This window comes from Astyanax mexicanus, chromosome 1, assembly GCF_023375975.1.
Source record: "Astyanax mexicanus isolate ESR-SI-001 chromosome 1, AstMex3_surface, whole genome shotgun sequence".
Classification (NCBI taxonomy): Eukaryota; Metazoa; Chordata; class Actinopteri; order Characiformes; family Acestrorhamphidae; genus Astyanax; species Astyanax mexicanus.
Genome location: NC_064408.1, coordinates 50,756,257 through 50,772,071, shown reverse-complemented (window position 1 = coordinate 50,772,071; position 15,815 = coordinate 50,756,257). Strand labels below are relative to the sequence as shown.

The 15,815-nt window shown below is 37.6% G+C and overlaps 1 protein-coding gene across 9 annotated transcripts in view; it reads left to right on the top strand.

Annotated features, from left to right (window-relative positions):
- The window catches only part of myo6a (myosin VIa), a 167,087-nt gene that overhangs the window by 75,638 nt on the left and 75,634 nt on the right, over positions 1-15,815 (top strand). For all 9 annotated transcript variants that reach the window (XM_049479598.1, XM_049479596.1, XM_049479582.1 and 6 more), the window contains exons 13-15: positions 3,686-3,843; positions 6,884-6,975; positions 11,092-11,164. In XM_049479598.1, coding sequence (XP_049335555.1) covers positions 3,686-3,843; positions 6,884-6,975; positions 11,092-11,164 — 323 coding nt within the window. The remainder of the gene's footprint in view (positions 1-3,685; positions 3,844-6,883; positions 6,976-11,091; positions 11,165-15,815) is intronic.

Here is a 15,815-nt window from a genome sequence, read left to right as displayed (position 1 = left end):
CAGAAACACGTTTCATCACGAGAACACACCTGAACTAAACACACACAAAAACTAGTGATGCCGTGCCAGAGAATCTCTATAGAGGAATATACGCACTCACAATGAGTCCAACATGAATGGGTTCATATGAAGCAACTGAGCAAAATCAGAGTTTATAAATGTCTGATTAGTTTTATACTAAAATATGTACTTATGTCCTCAAAACAGAACTATATCAAATGTTTGTGTACTGCAGACATCATTTTTTTTTATAATTTTATATAATTTTATAAACCTTTTAAACATGCTCTACCTTTATCTCCAGGATCAGCTCGCCAACCAATCAGCTCACAGTAGCAGTAATTCTAGTGCTTTACAGTGTAAAACTGTAAACAGTGTTTTCTTAAGATAAACTGAAATATACAGGCACACTTTCTTAGTTTTTTTTAGTAAAATACATTATTCTGCTTTCTAAAATTCAAGAAATACTCAGAACTAGTTCATAACTATTTTTAGTTTAAATTTAGTTAAATTAATTAAATAAATTTTAATTTAGCTTCATTCACCCCATTGATAGAGGACTCACTCACTGGCTCCCTCTAGAGTTTAACAGTCATTTACTGATATAACAGGGGGAATGGTTGGGTGGTCAGGCTCTTCATAAACAGCTCTGGTGTGTTTTGGAACCGTGGTTCTCTTTCTGTGATCTCATTGTCTGTATGTAGCCGCTGCTCCTGACTCCTAGTCGCTGACTGAGTCAGATACTAAACATGTTGTTTATTGGCCGTGCGTCTGCGACTGGTCGGCGATCAGTCGTCAACAGCTCGGCGAGCGTCTTTCAGTAGTTCACACTACACGACAGCACGAGCACAGAGTGATCCCCTATTTCCTTCCGAGCAGAGTTTTTGTCGGCGATCAACGAAAAACTGTCGTGTGAACTGTTGTGTGAACCAGGCATTAGCTGTCATGCATGAGTATTTTCTGGTATTTCCCTGACTATTGAAAAAGATGACTCTTCTTTGTCTGTGGAAACCAGGTGAATGTTTTTTATGCAACATGTATATTGAAATGTGGATATGTCTTCTTGTTAATATGATACAGAAATCATCATAAAAAATATTAAGCCCTTTAATTGCCTCTTGGGTAAAAGTGAGTAGTCTCAGCTAATAGCAGATCCATGTTACGTACAGTACCTGTCAAAGATTTGGACACACCTATTCTCATTAAATGTATTATTTTTTTTATTGTTTTGTAAACAAAAAGTCTTTAAAAACGGAATATGTTTTATATATTTTAGATTTTAAAAGTAGCCACTTTTGGCTTTTAAGGACAGATCTGCACACTGTTGGTATTTTAATATCACTGCACTTTTCATGTGTTTAACAATAGTTGCTGCTTTTTTCTTAACGCTGTGAAGCTCAAGCTCATCCCAAATCACCTCAAATCACCATCTCAGTTGGGTTTAGGTCGGGGGATTGTAGAGGACAAACACTTTTTTACTGTTTTCTTCATATTTCCATATGTTTTTTTGTGTCTTTAACATTAGTTTACAATTCAATACAGATATAATGAAAGACAATAACTGAGAAGGTGTTTCAGAACTTTTGACTGGTACTGTTTGAGTAGATGTTTTTAAACAAATGAGGCCAGAGAGTGTATAAGTATTAGGTAGCTCTTTCTAGTAAAGTGGTCGATGTGTGGAAAATCTTTGTCCTGTGTGTGTTGCTTTGGGAGGCAGACGCTGGACCTAATTGGCTACTTAGACGTACCAACATGCAGTTGTTGGGAGTCTCTCTTTAGATTTTTTTTGTTTATTTCTTTCACAATTTTCCCATTTTCTCCCAATTTAGCTAGGCCAATTGCCCCACCCATTCAGCTGCTGCTCAACTGCATATCCACTATCACTAGTGATGCCATAACATCGCACATGCCTCCTCAGACAGTTGTGAAGTCAGACTTCGCCTCTTTTTGAACTGCTGCTGATGCAGCATTTTGAGTAGCATCACAGTGCACTCAGAGAAAAAAATGGAGCGACACCATCTATCCACCCAGAGAGAGCAAGGCCAATTGTGCTCTCTCGGGGCTTCGGTAGCGAATGGCAAGCTGCATCACCGGGATTGAACCAAAGATCTCCTGATCATAGTGATCATAGTTTTTTATTCCACTGGACCACTCAACACTGACGTTCAGAGTCTCTGTAAAAGTATTTTCTATCTGGACAGCTGAGGCCTGTTTTCTTTTTAGCTCTTTACTCAACATCAGATTCTGGAAGCATTGGGGATCATTGGGTAATCTTGTTGGGTGGCTGGCATGATTAAGCCACCAGTGTGATATCTAAAGACCATTTTTGCTGCAATTTTTTTACTTACAGTTCTTTCAATTGTCATGCAGTGATTTTTTAATAATTGGTCGCTGAGTGTAAATATAAGGTACTGTTATTAATCCAACAACCAGAAGGTTGAAGAATGAGAATTGTTCCTAATCAAATAACCAGTAAATGGATAAATAAAGTAGGTGTTTTGTAGTAAAAGTCTTTACTGTATGCTAACCTTTTTCTCTGTTTGGCTATGTGGACTTGATAATGGTGAGAAAATAATTTAATTAATTTAATTGTCTTAAAGAAGCAGCAGGGCATGACAATTTAACATTTAGAAGATGAAAAGCAAACAGAATCTTTAGAGCAGGGGTCTCAAACTCATTTTTGCCGAGGGCCACATTGACATATTGGCTGTCCTCTGAGGGCCAGATGTAACTTATAAATATAAGAAAATGTAACCAGATGTAATACAAAATGAATGTAATTACTCCTTAATGTTAAATAACTCTCAATATACTATTTATTCAATCAAATATTACAGTTGCATGGAAAAATGGTTGCTTGTTGCTCTATTAACATAAATCCTTTTAATTTATAAGTTATATTAACTTTGATCAAAACGTTTGATACTGAAATAAGGCTTAATAAATATAAAATCAAAAATTGTGAGCTGTGACAGATTTAGCATTTCCTCAGATTTAGCAGTTCCTCATCCAACCACTAGTCGGAGCTGCAGCTGCAGCACCACAAGCCCGCAGTCTTTGCTTAGTCAGAGCTGCAGCCCAGCCACGGGCTACAGGGCTCAGCTGAGCCAGTCTGGAGCGTTTTTAAAAATTTGTAAGTTCTTCTGTGTATGAAATAAAATAACCCCACTAACCGGATAATACAGCTCTCTACAGTTCATCTTTCAGCCCAAGCAGCTAACAGCAGCAGTTTAGAGCAGCGTCACGGAGGCACTGCTCGGATTACATTATAAACAGGTCAGTTAGCGCGCTGCTAACCTCAGGATGTTTATAACTACGGAGTTTAGTGGACACACCACGGCTGCAAGGTTAGACTGTTGAAGGCTACTGAAGACTACTAAAGCAGGCAACGCAGCGTAAGCAAAAAAAAAACAAAAACCACACACACACCAAAATACAAGTTAAGATAAAATATGAAAACGAACATAATAAAGCATAAATAATTAAATTGAATTGCGGGCCAGATGTATGTTTATTTTGTTAACCCGTGAGGGGCCGTATGAAACCGCGTCGCGGGCCGCTACTTTGAGACCCCTGCTTTAGAGAGACTGAGATTGTGGGCAGATGATTAAAGTTACAAAGCACTTCCATCTTATAATTCAGGTTAATAATAATAATGTGTGTTCTCTCTCTTTGTGTCACTCAGGGTTCCTCTGAAAGTGGAGCAGGCGAATAACGCTCGGGACGCTCTGGCCAAAGCTGTGTACAGTCGCCTCTTTGATCATGTGGTCACCAGGGTCAACCAGTGCTTCCCCTTCGACTCCTCAGCTAATTTTATTGGTGTGCTGGACATCGCCGGCTTCGGTAAGAGAATGCGTGTGGTGGTGAGGAAGAATGTGGGGGCACTTATTATAAAGTGGGTCCAGAATGTGTGTGATAAATGATGATGAATGTGAACAGTGGTATATAATGTGACTAGACTTATTCAGCATTTACTGTTCTCAGTGTTCTCCTCCAAGCATGTTGAGATTTCCAGTGATGTTGCTTTAACCCTCCTATTATTATGTTAATTTGTCAGAACCAGCAGTGGTGTTCCCAGATCATATTGACCCGTCGCATGGTTAATTATAAAAAAAATCCTAACTAACAGTGTGAATATTTCACTACTAACTCCATTACTAATTATCCTATCAATATAATTAATATTTAGTGCAATAGTGTTCCTTACCTCCAACAGGTAATGGTTTAATTAGGATAATTTACTCGTTTTTCATTTAAAAAATACATGTTTAACCTTTTTTTAACGTTTCCCTACATTATTACTTTTGAAAGACCAACATATAAACAATAGTTTTACATAACATTAAAACATAACATTGAAATTTAGTTTTTTTTTTTTTTTTTTAGGGGGTGGTTGCAAATATTTGAGATGACCCATTTTCATATTATATGTTGATTACTCTAATTAAGGCAAGCAGAAGTTTCATACTGAAAAAATACTTTAAACTATTTTTTTTTTTGGCTTCAAACTTCAAGACGTAACATAACAGGAGGGTTAATGCAATTTTAAAGATACCACCTCTAGCTAAGCCACCACTCCTCCTAGTAAAGTGCTTTTCTGCTCATCACAGAGTAACATAGCAGTTACCCGAGAAACAGTAGACATTCTGTCGGCTCCATCCAGCCTGACAATACTGTGTTGAACTCAATCATCAATAATGTCTTTGCAGAACTGCTGCTCACTAGATGTTTTTTTTTTACACCATTCTGAGTAAACTCTGTTGACTGTTGAGCTGAATATTCCAGGAGTTCTACAGTTCTAGAAATACTTAATAAAGCCTGTCTGACACCAAAAATCATACCACACTCAAAATAATAGATTTTTCCCATTCTGATGTTTGATGTGAACATAACCTGCAAAAAAAATCCATTGACAAAACTGGATAAACATAAACATAAAAGGTGCATTCAGAAGATATAGCCCCCTCCAAAAGTATTGGAACAGTGAGACCCATCACTTTATTTCTACTGTAGACTAAAATAAAATGGATTTGACATTAAAAGATTTCAGTTCAGAAGATAGCAGCTTCTGACTGAACCCACACATTGTTCTTGTGAGCAAAATTATTTGGAACAGATAAACTTAAAGTAAATTAAAGTAAATAAGACTTAATATTTAGTTGCAAATCCTACATATTCAGTAATTGCATCACATGGCAAAACATGGCTTTTCCAGGCAGTGTGTTGTGGGTCATTATCTTGGTTTTGTCTTTTTTTAAATACAAAAGCAAAAGGTTTCTGTAAATTTCTGAGTTTAATATACATCAATGAAGATTAATGAGCCCGTCTCAGAATAAGCCATGTAAGCCCAAATCATGACACTACCTCCCCTGTGTTTCACAGATTAGCTGGTATTTTTGAGATCATGAGCAGGTCTCTTCTTTCTCCAAACTTTAGCTTTTTCATTACATTGGTAAAGATTAATTTTGTCTCATCAGTCCATAGATAGTCCACAGGCTTGTCTCTGTACTCCTTGGTTAATTCCAGCCTGGTCTTCCTATTTACCTTGATAATTATTGGTGTTCATCTTATGCTGTAGCGTCTGTACTTCTGTTCATGAAGTCTTCTGTGAACAGTAGATTGTGAGACCTTCACTCCTGCTTTGTGGAGGTTGTTGCGGATGTCACTAACAGTTGTTTTAGGATTTTCTTTACAACACAATGTTTCTTTCATCAACTGCTGTGGTTTTCCTTGGTCTACCTGTTTGGTATCTGTTATTTACTACACCAGTGATGACTTCTTCAGGACATTTTAAGCAGTTGTTCTGACTATGGACAATATTTGTACAATGCTTCTGATTCATTTTCCAACTTCTCTCAGCTTCAAAACACACCTTTTCACAACCACTTTTCCAATACTACTTTTTCTCACAAAAAAAATTGGGTGGGTTCAGACAGAAGATGTTACCTTCTGAACTGTGTATCAGATTCAGATGTAAATACCTGGAAATAAAAACTGAAATGTTAAAACTCAAATATTTTAGTCTACAGCTAAAATGAAGAGATTGACCTCAGTGTTCCAATACGTTTGGAGGGCACTGTATATACGTATATTAAGCAAAAAAAAAAACAAATCTGCCAATATAGTAAATCACTGATTTTTTGACTTAAATTTGAACACAACATTCAGAATAACTTGAACGATTACCTTTTCTTTTAAGTCAAATTGCTTAAAATATGGTGAAAATTGTAAGTAAAACTGATTAAGATTAATCTTACATTTACAAAAACAAATGTATTCTTAAACCTACAATGCTTAATAAGTCAACATTTTTATCAGAGAAAAAAAAATGATTTATTGCCTTAAAAGCAAATAATTTCACCTCACTAAGATGTAGTTTTTGCAGTGTGTCCCATATCTGCATGATTTAATGCACATGAATGAATGAGTCTATAGGCCTTTACATTTACCCTGAGGCTACAGTGTGTGAGAGTGTAAAAAATAGTGTCCAAGTCCCAGATTGCATTTTCTCCTGGAAAAGCTTTAGGATTGCATGTGTCCTTTGTAGCCCCTCTCTGGTCATTTTCTCTGTGGGGCTGAAAGTGAGGCAGTGAAATAGTCTCTCAGTGTGACACACTTAGCATTCATGAGCTCCTCTCTGCTCTCAATCACTCACACAGCCTCACACGCCTCTTTCCTTCATCTCCTTCCTTCATTCTCCATCCTTCTCTCATCTTCCTTTCATCGCCTTTTCTCTCTGCCCTTCTTTTTCTTTGTTCTTTGTACTCCTTCTACTTTCCCTTGTCTTCTATTTTCTTTTCATTTTGCATCTTTCCCCCTCTCTTTCTCTCTCTCTCTGTTTATATCTCACTCACTCTCTCTCTCTTTCTGTTTTTCCCCACAGAGTATTTTGAGCACAACAGTTTTGAACAGTTCTGCATCAACTACTGTAATGAGAAGCTCCAGCAGTTCTTCAATGAGCGAATTCTGAAAGAGGTGAGTGGACACATTTTTCAAGCCGATGAATAGATCAGAGAACACTTTCTCCATCTCCCTCTCTCTCTCCTTCTTTTTATTTCTCTGTCATGGAGATTTACCTTCCCCATCTTCCACCTGGGGTCCCATCGTCAAGCCCCTGAGGCTTTATATTTGTATCTAACTTCATAGACTGAAAGTGCTGATCTGGTGTCAGTTTTTAAACTACATTTTCTGATGATCGTCACAGTATGCTTAAGAAACAGCAGATCCCAGGTCAGCCCTACCACTTTAAAGCAGCCCTGCACACTGCAGTATGACCCTGCCTGGCTTTGTGTGAGGCAGAACCACAGGTAGGTTCGGGGAAAAAAGGTCTGAAACATTTGAGGATAAAAATATGATGGAATTTGTGATTAATTATGCCTCGCACTCAACAACGTTTCAAATATCCCTAATGAGAAATTCTGCTAAAAGAATTCTAAACTGTTTTATGTTAGAAACATTTTTTGTGATTGCAAAAGAAAAAAATATATATATTCAGGAATTTTTGGGCTTTGAAACAAACACAAAGTCGAGTCTTTAAATGTGGGCAAAGTTATGTAATGTTCAACTGATTGAGATTTCTCTGTGTCAGTTTTTAAAGATATTAACAGTGAATCTCGTGGCCTAACAACCATAGTGCAACCTGAAATGCTATTGTTAAATAGTGACAATCTAGCAGCCTAGCAACCACTGGAGAATTGCTTAAGCTGCATAATCACTGTTCCTTTTTGTCTTGAAATACATTTTTCTAGTAATTTTATAATAACGCAATAGGGATCAGAGATAGGTATAGTAGTGAACTAGAAGTACTTCACTACTGTATTTAAGTAGTAAAATACTGTTTTTGTACTTTACCGAAGTATTATTATTTTTACTTCACTGCATATTTTCAGTTTAATACTTTTACTCTGATACATTTTTAATGTGCTGCCTCGTTACCCGTTACCAGGGGCATCGGCAGTCCTTTTTTAGGGGCTCAGAAATCGGCAATGATGTCAGAAATACGTTGTGTGTGTGTCCAGACGTGTGTGTATGCGCACGCATATGTGTGTGTCCACATGTGTGTGTGTGTCCGCGTGTATATGCGTATGTGTGTGGCCAGCCAGCCAGTCAGTCATGGATATTGGGTTGATTTTACAAAACAAGTAAATAAACATTTAATAAGTCTAAAGATTTAAAAATATAAAAAAATAAAAAAATACACTGCTTGTGTTTGTACTACTTGTACTTTTACTTTCAGTAGAAAATTTTAGAAAAAACTACTTGCAATACTTAAGTACAAAAAATGTTGAATGCTTCACTTACTTCTACTTAAGTATGATGCTTCATGAACACTTCATGAACACTTCAAAAATACTTAAGTCACTTTTATGACAGATTGCTAGTACTTTTACTCAAGTGTGGATCTATGTCTGCCAGTGATGCATCAGTACCAAAGTAACAGAAAGGCTGTATTTCTTTTTACAGAGCTTGATGTAACCAAAACATGAGTCACAGTGTTTAGATACACAGATCATTAGCTTTAGCTGCTGCCAATGCTTATAGAGTTTCCTGGGCACCGTCTCAGACGCCTGTCTCTTGCCTATGCAGATGGCCGCTGGCCAGAAGTTCTGTGAATGTGCTAATACACTCGCCATTAACTTTCTTACTGTACTTCCACTCACTGCCCATTTTAAGCTTCATCTTCTTTACAGCTTCATGATGTACAGTAATGTGCAGCAGTTCGTTTTTTACAGTTCTGGCTAAAAATATACTACAGGTAAAACTCATAACAGCCCATTTTTTTCAGTTTTTTATTGATTATTGATTTAAGCAGTCTAAGTACAATTAATTGTTTGAATTGCCTGGCACAAAGTACAGTAACCTCAAACAGTACAAAGCTTCCATAGTATAAATTTTAAATTGTAAGGGTTTTTTAGGGAACACATAATTGGTTAGTATGTTACATTTGGTCTGTAACAATGTAAATAAATTGAGTTGTTGCTCAAAAACCTTGTATCCAAAAACCTCCATCTTCTCTTTTGAATCTAGAACTGGTTCTTTACATTGTCTCAGAGTATCGTGATGAATAGACCTGTACAAATGCTCCAAGAAGATTTCAAATAAACTTTTAAATTTTTTTCCATAGAAATTTAGGATGGTGTTTTTCCTCTTCTCTGAAGTTGCTTTTTTAAAGATAAAAAAATGGTGGCCAAAAGCTAAGATTTATGAATCATTTAACTGTATGAAAGCTGTGTTGGAACAGTTTGTGTTACTGCACTCTATAGGGAAGGTATTCAAAGAACCTTCCCTATTTTGATTGCTATCATAATGTCTAGGAAAAACAGAATTAATAAAGAAACATAGAATAGATCTTACATCTGGAAAAATAAAAAATAATGCCAGACGATCATAATACAATTTCCTTATTATCAAAAGACTTTTGGAGCTTAGACAGGCTGAAGGACAGTAAAAAGGTCATTACTAAAAAAGAAGCAGTAGAAAACCAGGCCTGCCTAATAAAAAATTGGCCATGTTCTAAAACTTTTGACTGTACTAGTGCATCTAAAAATAGAATATAAATGAAAATGATTTTATTTCGGTAATTTAGTTTAAAATGTGAACCTCTTATATATTATATAGATGTATTACACACAATGTGATCTATTTAAATTTATGGCTTAAAGCCAATGAAAACCCAAAAATCAGTGTCTCAGAAAATTTGAATATTATATAAGAACAATTGGTATTATTGGCAGTGTGGGCAGTGTGCCAAGTCCTGCTTGAAAATGAAATCCGCATCTCCATAAAAGTTGTTGTCAGCAAAGAGAAGCATGAAGTGCTGTAAGATTTTGTGGGAAAACGAAACTGCTCTGACTTTAGATTTGATAATAAAACACAGTGGATCAACACCAGCAAATCACATGTCTCTCCAAACCTTCACTGATTGGTGAAACTTCACACTAGACCTCAAGCAGCTTATACCGTGTCTCACCACTCTTTCTCCTGACTCTGATTCCTTGATTTACAAATGAAATGTAAAATTTACTGATGATCAGTGATGGTTTAAAGAGTCATGACATCTGCTGGTGTTAATCCACTGTGTTTTATCAAGTCTAAAGTAAACCATAATCAATGAAACCATAATCATAAACAATAAAAGAAATAAACGCTAAAAATAGATCACTCCTTGTGTAATACATCTATATTATATATGAGTTTCACATTTTGAACTGAATTACTGAAATAAAGAAACTTTTAAATGGTATTCAAATGTTTTTAATGCACTAATATATGAATGTATACAAGTTCACACCCAAAGCCTAGTGTTATGATATTTATAACGGATTATCTGATTTGGATAATCCGTAGACTTATTTGTACTGTAGGCCAATATTTGCTGTGTTTTAAAGTTTGTGACTGAGCTGCTAACTCATTATGAACCAAAGATATATATTCATATTTCCTGTTTTGTCTGGTCAGCTTTATTTAATATCCATGTTAATATACAGCCACAGGTCAACACACACAGGCATGTATCAAGCAAATGATCAAATTTGAACACACTCGCTTTCTCTAAAAGACTGCAAAAACACAGAAGAATTCACCTGCATATCACGCCTGCAACACATCTCACACAAAAACACACAAAAATCTAATTGAGACAATGAAGCATTAAAGCTACTTTGTTGCCATTACTTTTGACTACATAAACATGTAAGGAGAGCTAGTTTGTCTGAGGACAAGTGAAGAAGTTTTTCATGTATTGTTTTGTCCCATTCTTCCTGCAAACACGTCGTAATGTGTACCACCACATTTCAAACTGTTTTTTTCTTCTCTAAAGTTTTCTATAAATTCTCTATTTAGGAAAGGTCAGTACTGCAGACAGGCCAGTCCAGTATCCAGACTCTGTTTTCCTTCAGTCATACCTTTGTTAATGTGTGCAGCATGTAGATTTGCATTGTCCTGTTAAAAAAAATTCCCTGCATTTGTGCCTATATATATCTTTTGTCTAATCTACATGTTTCAATATTGTTTTAGTTTTACTTTGTGTAAATCACAAGCACTAAATTATTCTAGAGTTTTTAATGTGTTTGTATTGTGTTTGCCTTTCAGGAGCAAGAACTGTACCAGAAAGAGGGTCTCGGAGTGAACGAAGTGAAATACGTTGACAATCAGGACTGCATAGGTGTGTTTTCCTCCTTTACACACACACATACAGTGTAAAGCCTTTTAAGTTAGTACATAAATAGCCGTACTAAGTTAGGTTTGGGCGTTTTGACGTTTTTTTGACGCACATGTTCTTGTTGCTATGGAGGAATATGAACTGAGGATGTTCCTGTTACCCATTAGCTTCGGTCTCAGCCCTTGTATGCTCACACCCACATATCACATTAACTGGATACCAATCTGAATTGGAATTAAGGCTGCACAGTACATCGTTTAAGCATCGTAATTGCGATGTGCGCAGGCACAGTAGTCACATCACGGGATCTGCGATGTCACTATTAAGACCAATAAGGCAATAAGAACGAACACGACATGTTGCAGTGCGCACTGTTTCTGTGTCTGCTGCTGCCTGAGAAGGGCGAAGGGGAGGGGAAGCGCAAGGGGGGCGGGGGGGTTGGAGCAGGAGTAAACACGAGGTAGCCGCATGACCCTCCACGTGGTTGGACACGTGCTTGTAAACACAGCTGCAGACAGTCTATTCAAAGCTGTGCACCTCAGTTCTGCATAGTTTTGCACAGATATTTCCAGTTACAACTGAATTCACACTTTTAATCCCTGAAAAATGCTTCTATTTACCTTTTAAAAGACCATTTAAATGCTTTATTTTTACTGTTTTGCTCTTTTCCTTTGGGTTTTGAGTGCTTGGCTGACTCTAAAGTGCTGACTCTCGGTCTGTCCGGATCTCTGTCGTGAGAATGGGGGCGGGGCTGGAAATGTAACGGATCCTACATTGTTTAATATCGCGATATGTATTGCCAAAAAATATCATGCAGCCAATCCACCTCAAATGACATAAATCGAAATAATCCATGTCATTTGAAAGCTTGATTTGAATCTATAAGGATTTCACATATTAAACTTGTGACATGCACTGTTGTGACCTGATGAGAAACACATCAGCTATTGGTCTGTGGGCAGCTGAGGATAGATAGAAATGGTGTTTTTTTTTTTTTTTTTAATACACTGGCATTGTTAGAGGTCATGCTAACGGTGGTGTGAACCTGGACACCAGTCTGTGGCATAAACATTTAAACGTAAAAAAACAAGCACACAAATGGTTGATAGGAGAACGTAGCTTCTCCATAGCAAAGGGTGAAGAAGGGCCGAAGAGGCATAGAGGAGGAGGAGGTACTATTGGGCCTTACTTGTAGTACCATAAATGAACATGACAACAATAATTTTAGCTGCCCTCTATATTGCTAGTTGTGCAATATAGTTGTGCAATTTTTGCTGAGACATTACTTTTAGCCAGTTTTACTGTTCTGTTTTCTCCTCTGCTCTCTGACTTACAGTGTTGCTGGTGCTGTAGTCTAACATCATTTAATAAAGCAGTACACATCTGTAATTTCTGTTCAATTGGAGAACAAACCAGTTTCAGGTCTTCGTGCACGCTGCTTCTGATGCCATGCCGTGTTGGATTTTGCTGTGTGCCTGGATTGAAAACCCACTTAACCTCAGCCACAGCTACAATAAAATGTGTAAAACTATTGAGCCTTATGAATCAGCAGAATAAAGACTTATCAACACTAATATAACCTGATACACACTGACCCCTCCAGCAAAACGCAATATCTGCAAGAGCTTAAAATCCATTTTTTCTTGTTTTTTGTATAATACTGTAGGTCTCTCTGAGTTGTATATGATGCTGCATATAAAACTGTTCTTCAGCCTCCGTTGTCTGCAGAAGCTTGTAAAAGAAAAGCTTCAGAAATACGAGTTGATCAGAGAGATGTTAGGTGTCTACGTCAACCAGTGCTGAGAGTCTGACGTTAAGTGAAGTTTAAGGGTTAACTTTACCTAGCACTCAGTGCTGTATCTTTATAACTATAACGATAGCTGTATCTCTGAAAACATTTTGTTCTTTGAGTTTCAGAGCTCTAAAATTGACTGTGGAAGGAAGGCTGGTAGACGTTCTCTGCTGCAGTGCTGTTAGCCAATCAGAGGCGATATATTTGCATGTATGAATATTTATGAGCAGCAGCCAAATCCTGTCTTCCGTCAGAGTCCTCCAAATCAGTGATCTAAAGCAGGGCTAAAAAAGAAACACCTGAGCACTTTTTTCTCCTCAAGAAACAGCTAATATGGCATTTATTCATTCATACTAGAGACCACAACTAGACATTTTAAAATGAAAAAACAATGGAATTAGACCTTTAATGTATGGTAAAAATTATCTGGTCAGTGATTCCAAAACTAGAATCCTTTCGAAACATTGAATTTCCGAGAAAAGAAGTTCCTAATATTTTTCCACACAGTTAGTGTACTTGTCTTCGTAGCCATGTATATTGTGCTCTTAGGATGATACTCTCTGTTTGTACTGCCCTGTACGTCCATTATCTTCCAGACCTCTTTTTCTACACTTAGTCTCTGCTGCACTTTCTGTTCTGTTCTGTTCTGTCTGTGTATTATGTCTCCATTCTCCTGTCTTCACTGTTCATTCTGTCCATTCTGTTCTGTGTGTCTGCCTTTTCCTGTCTTCACCATCTGACTGTCAAAATGTTCATGTCTACATAGTTTGCATTTCTACACAGTCTTGTCTGTGTATATTGTCTTATCTGCAAAGTTTGTCCTTCTGTCTGTCTGTATATTTGTATATACAGTACTATCTACCCTCTCTATTTGTCCTTCTGCTTGTTGATGCTATCTGTTTATACTGTCTGTTCAAGCTGTCCTGTCTACACTTTCTGTGTATCTGTCTGGTTGTCTGTGACACTCTACTGGAGATGTAATAATATAGTATAAAAGTAATCATGGTATGGCGATCACGATTCAATGTACACAGCCAGCAGATTCCAAGAGCGCACAACTGGCCTTGCTTTTTCTTGGTAGGTAGGTGCTGCTCTCCTTCCTCATCACTTGTAATGTAATGTTAGTCAGCGCAGGCATCTGTTAGCTGATCTATCAGAGCTGCGTCACTGCACTTTCCTCTAAGCGCGCTGGCTGCCTAGCAGTGCTACATCAATGGCGGTTCCAAAAGAGGTGGTGGCTGGTTTCACATGTTTTGAAGGAGTAAACCTGAAGTAGTAGGCCATTGGATTTGAAACTCTAATGTTTAAGAACATTGCTATTGTATTTGTAGTCTTGTATATCCTTGTCCAACTTTTTTTTCCTTTAACAAACTGAGGTCCAAAAATATACAGCTCTGGAAAAAAATAAGAGTCCACTTAAAAAAGATACGTTTTTTATTTTATTTTACTGGAATATAATCAAGAGGAAGATGGATGATCACAAGCCATCAAACAAAGCTGAACTGCTTGAATTTTTGCACCAGGAGTGGCATAAAGTTATCCAAAAGCAGTGTGTAAGACTGGTGGGGGAGAACTGTGATTAGAAATCAGGGTTATTCCACCATGTTTTTATGTTTTTTCTGTGTGTGTGTTTGTGTATGTGATTTACTTATGTTTTCTCACAGTGAGATAACACTGAGCAGCTGGACCTCATCAGCCTCCTTCAGTAAAGGAGCTCCAGCTCCTGCATGCAAGCTCTGTCTCACACACACACACACACACACACACACTCAATGCCTTCGACCTCCCGCTGTTCAGCTCCTGCCCACCGCTCATAATGAACAAACCATTCTGGGATTTCCAGTATGAGCTGCACCCTTAATGAACCTCTACCCCAGGAGCATTACATCCCCTTTTCATTCAGACTTCTCTCATTGTTTCTTGTTAAAAGAAAGTACACATATTATCTCCCCAATTTATTCGGCCAATTACCCAACCCACTCACCAGGACTCCCTCTATCACTAGTGATTCCCCAACACCAGGAGGGTGAAGACTAGGGTGAAGTCAGCCACTGCCTCTTTTTGAACTGATGCTGATGCAGCATTGCCGAGCGTGTTCAGAGGACAACGCAGCGACTCGGTTCTGATACAGCAGCTCACAGACACCTCATGCTGATCGACATCACCCTTTGAAGTGATGTGGGGAGACAGAGCGCCATCTACCCACCCAGAGAGAGCAAGGCCAATTGTGCTCTCTCGGGGCTCCGTTAGTCGATGGCAAGCTACAGAATAACATGGCATAAACAGGTAATCTCCTGATTATAGTGGCAGCTCTTAGCCTGCTGGACCACTCAGAGCCCACTTATCTTAGTAGTTTGGCCAGCTGTTTTTGTTTTTTAGCAGTTTATTAGAAATTTAGTTCTGGATCTGAGTAGCACTGTATGTAAAAAAATAAATAAATAAATAAATAAATTTACAGTTGCAAGAAAGTCATGTGAACCCCCCTCACTGTGAATGTTAACACGTTGTGTTCAATAAAACCATGCAAACATATCATTTTTGTGTGGTATTAGTTTAAGCAGACTGTGTTTGTCTATTGATGTGACTTAGAACACATTTAATGACCAGCTTTCAGGAAACAAGTAATCCCAAAGTGTTACATACTTTTTTTTGCAACTGTATGAGTATGAAAGCCGCTGTGGTATCTGTGGTATACATCACCATGCACTTTTGATAGATTGATAGATGCACTTTTTATGAGATTATTATATTTTTGGGAGGTCCACTGGACTGATCCTAACTGTTGTTTTGAGCTAGATTAATCACTAAATGTTGACAACTAATTGAGGACACTGTGGTGGTTAGATAGGATAAGCCCTGTTG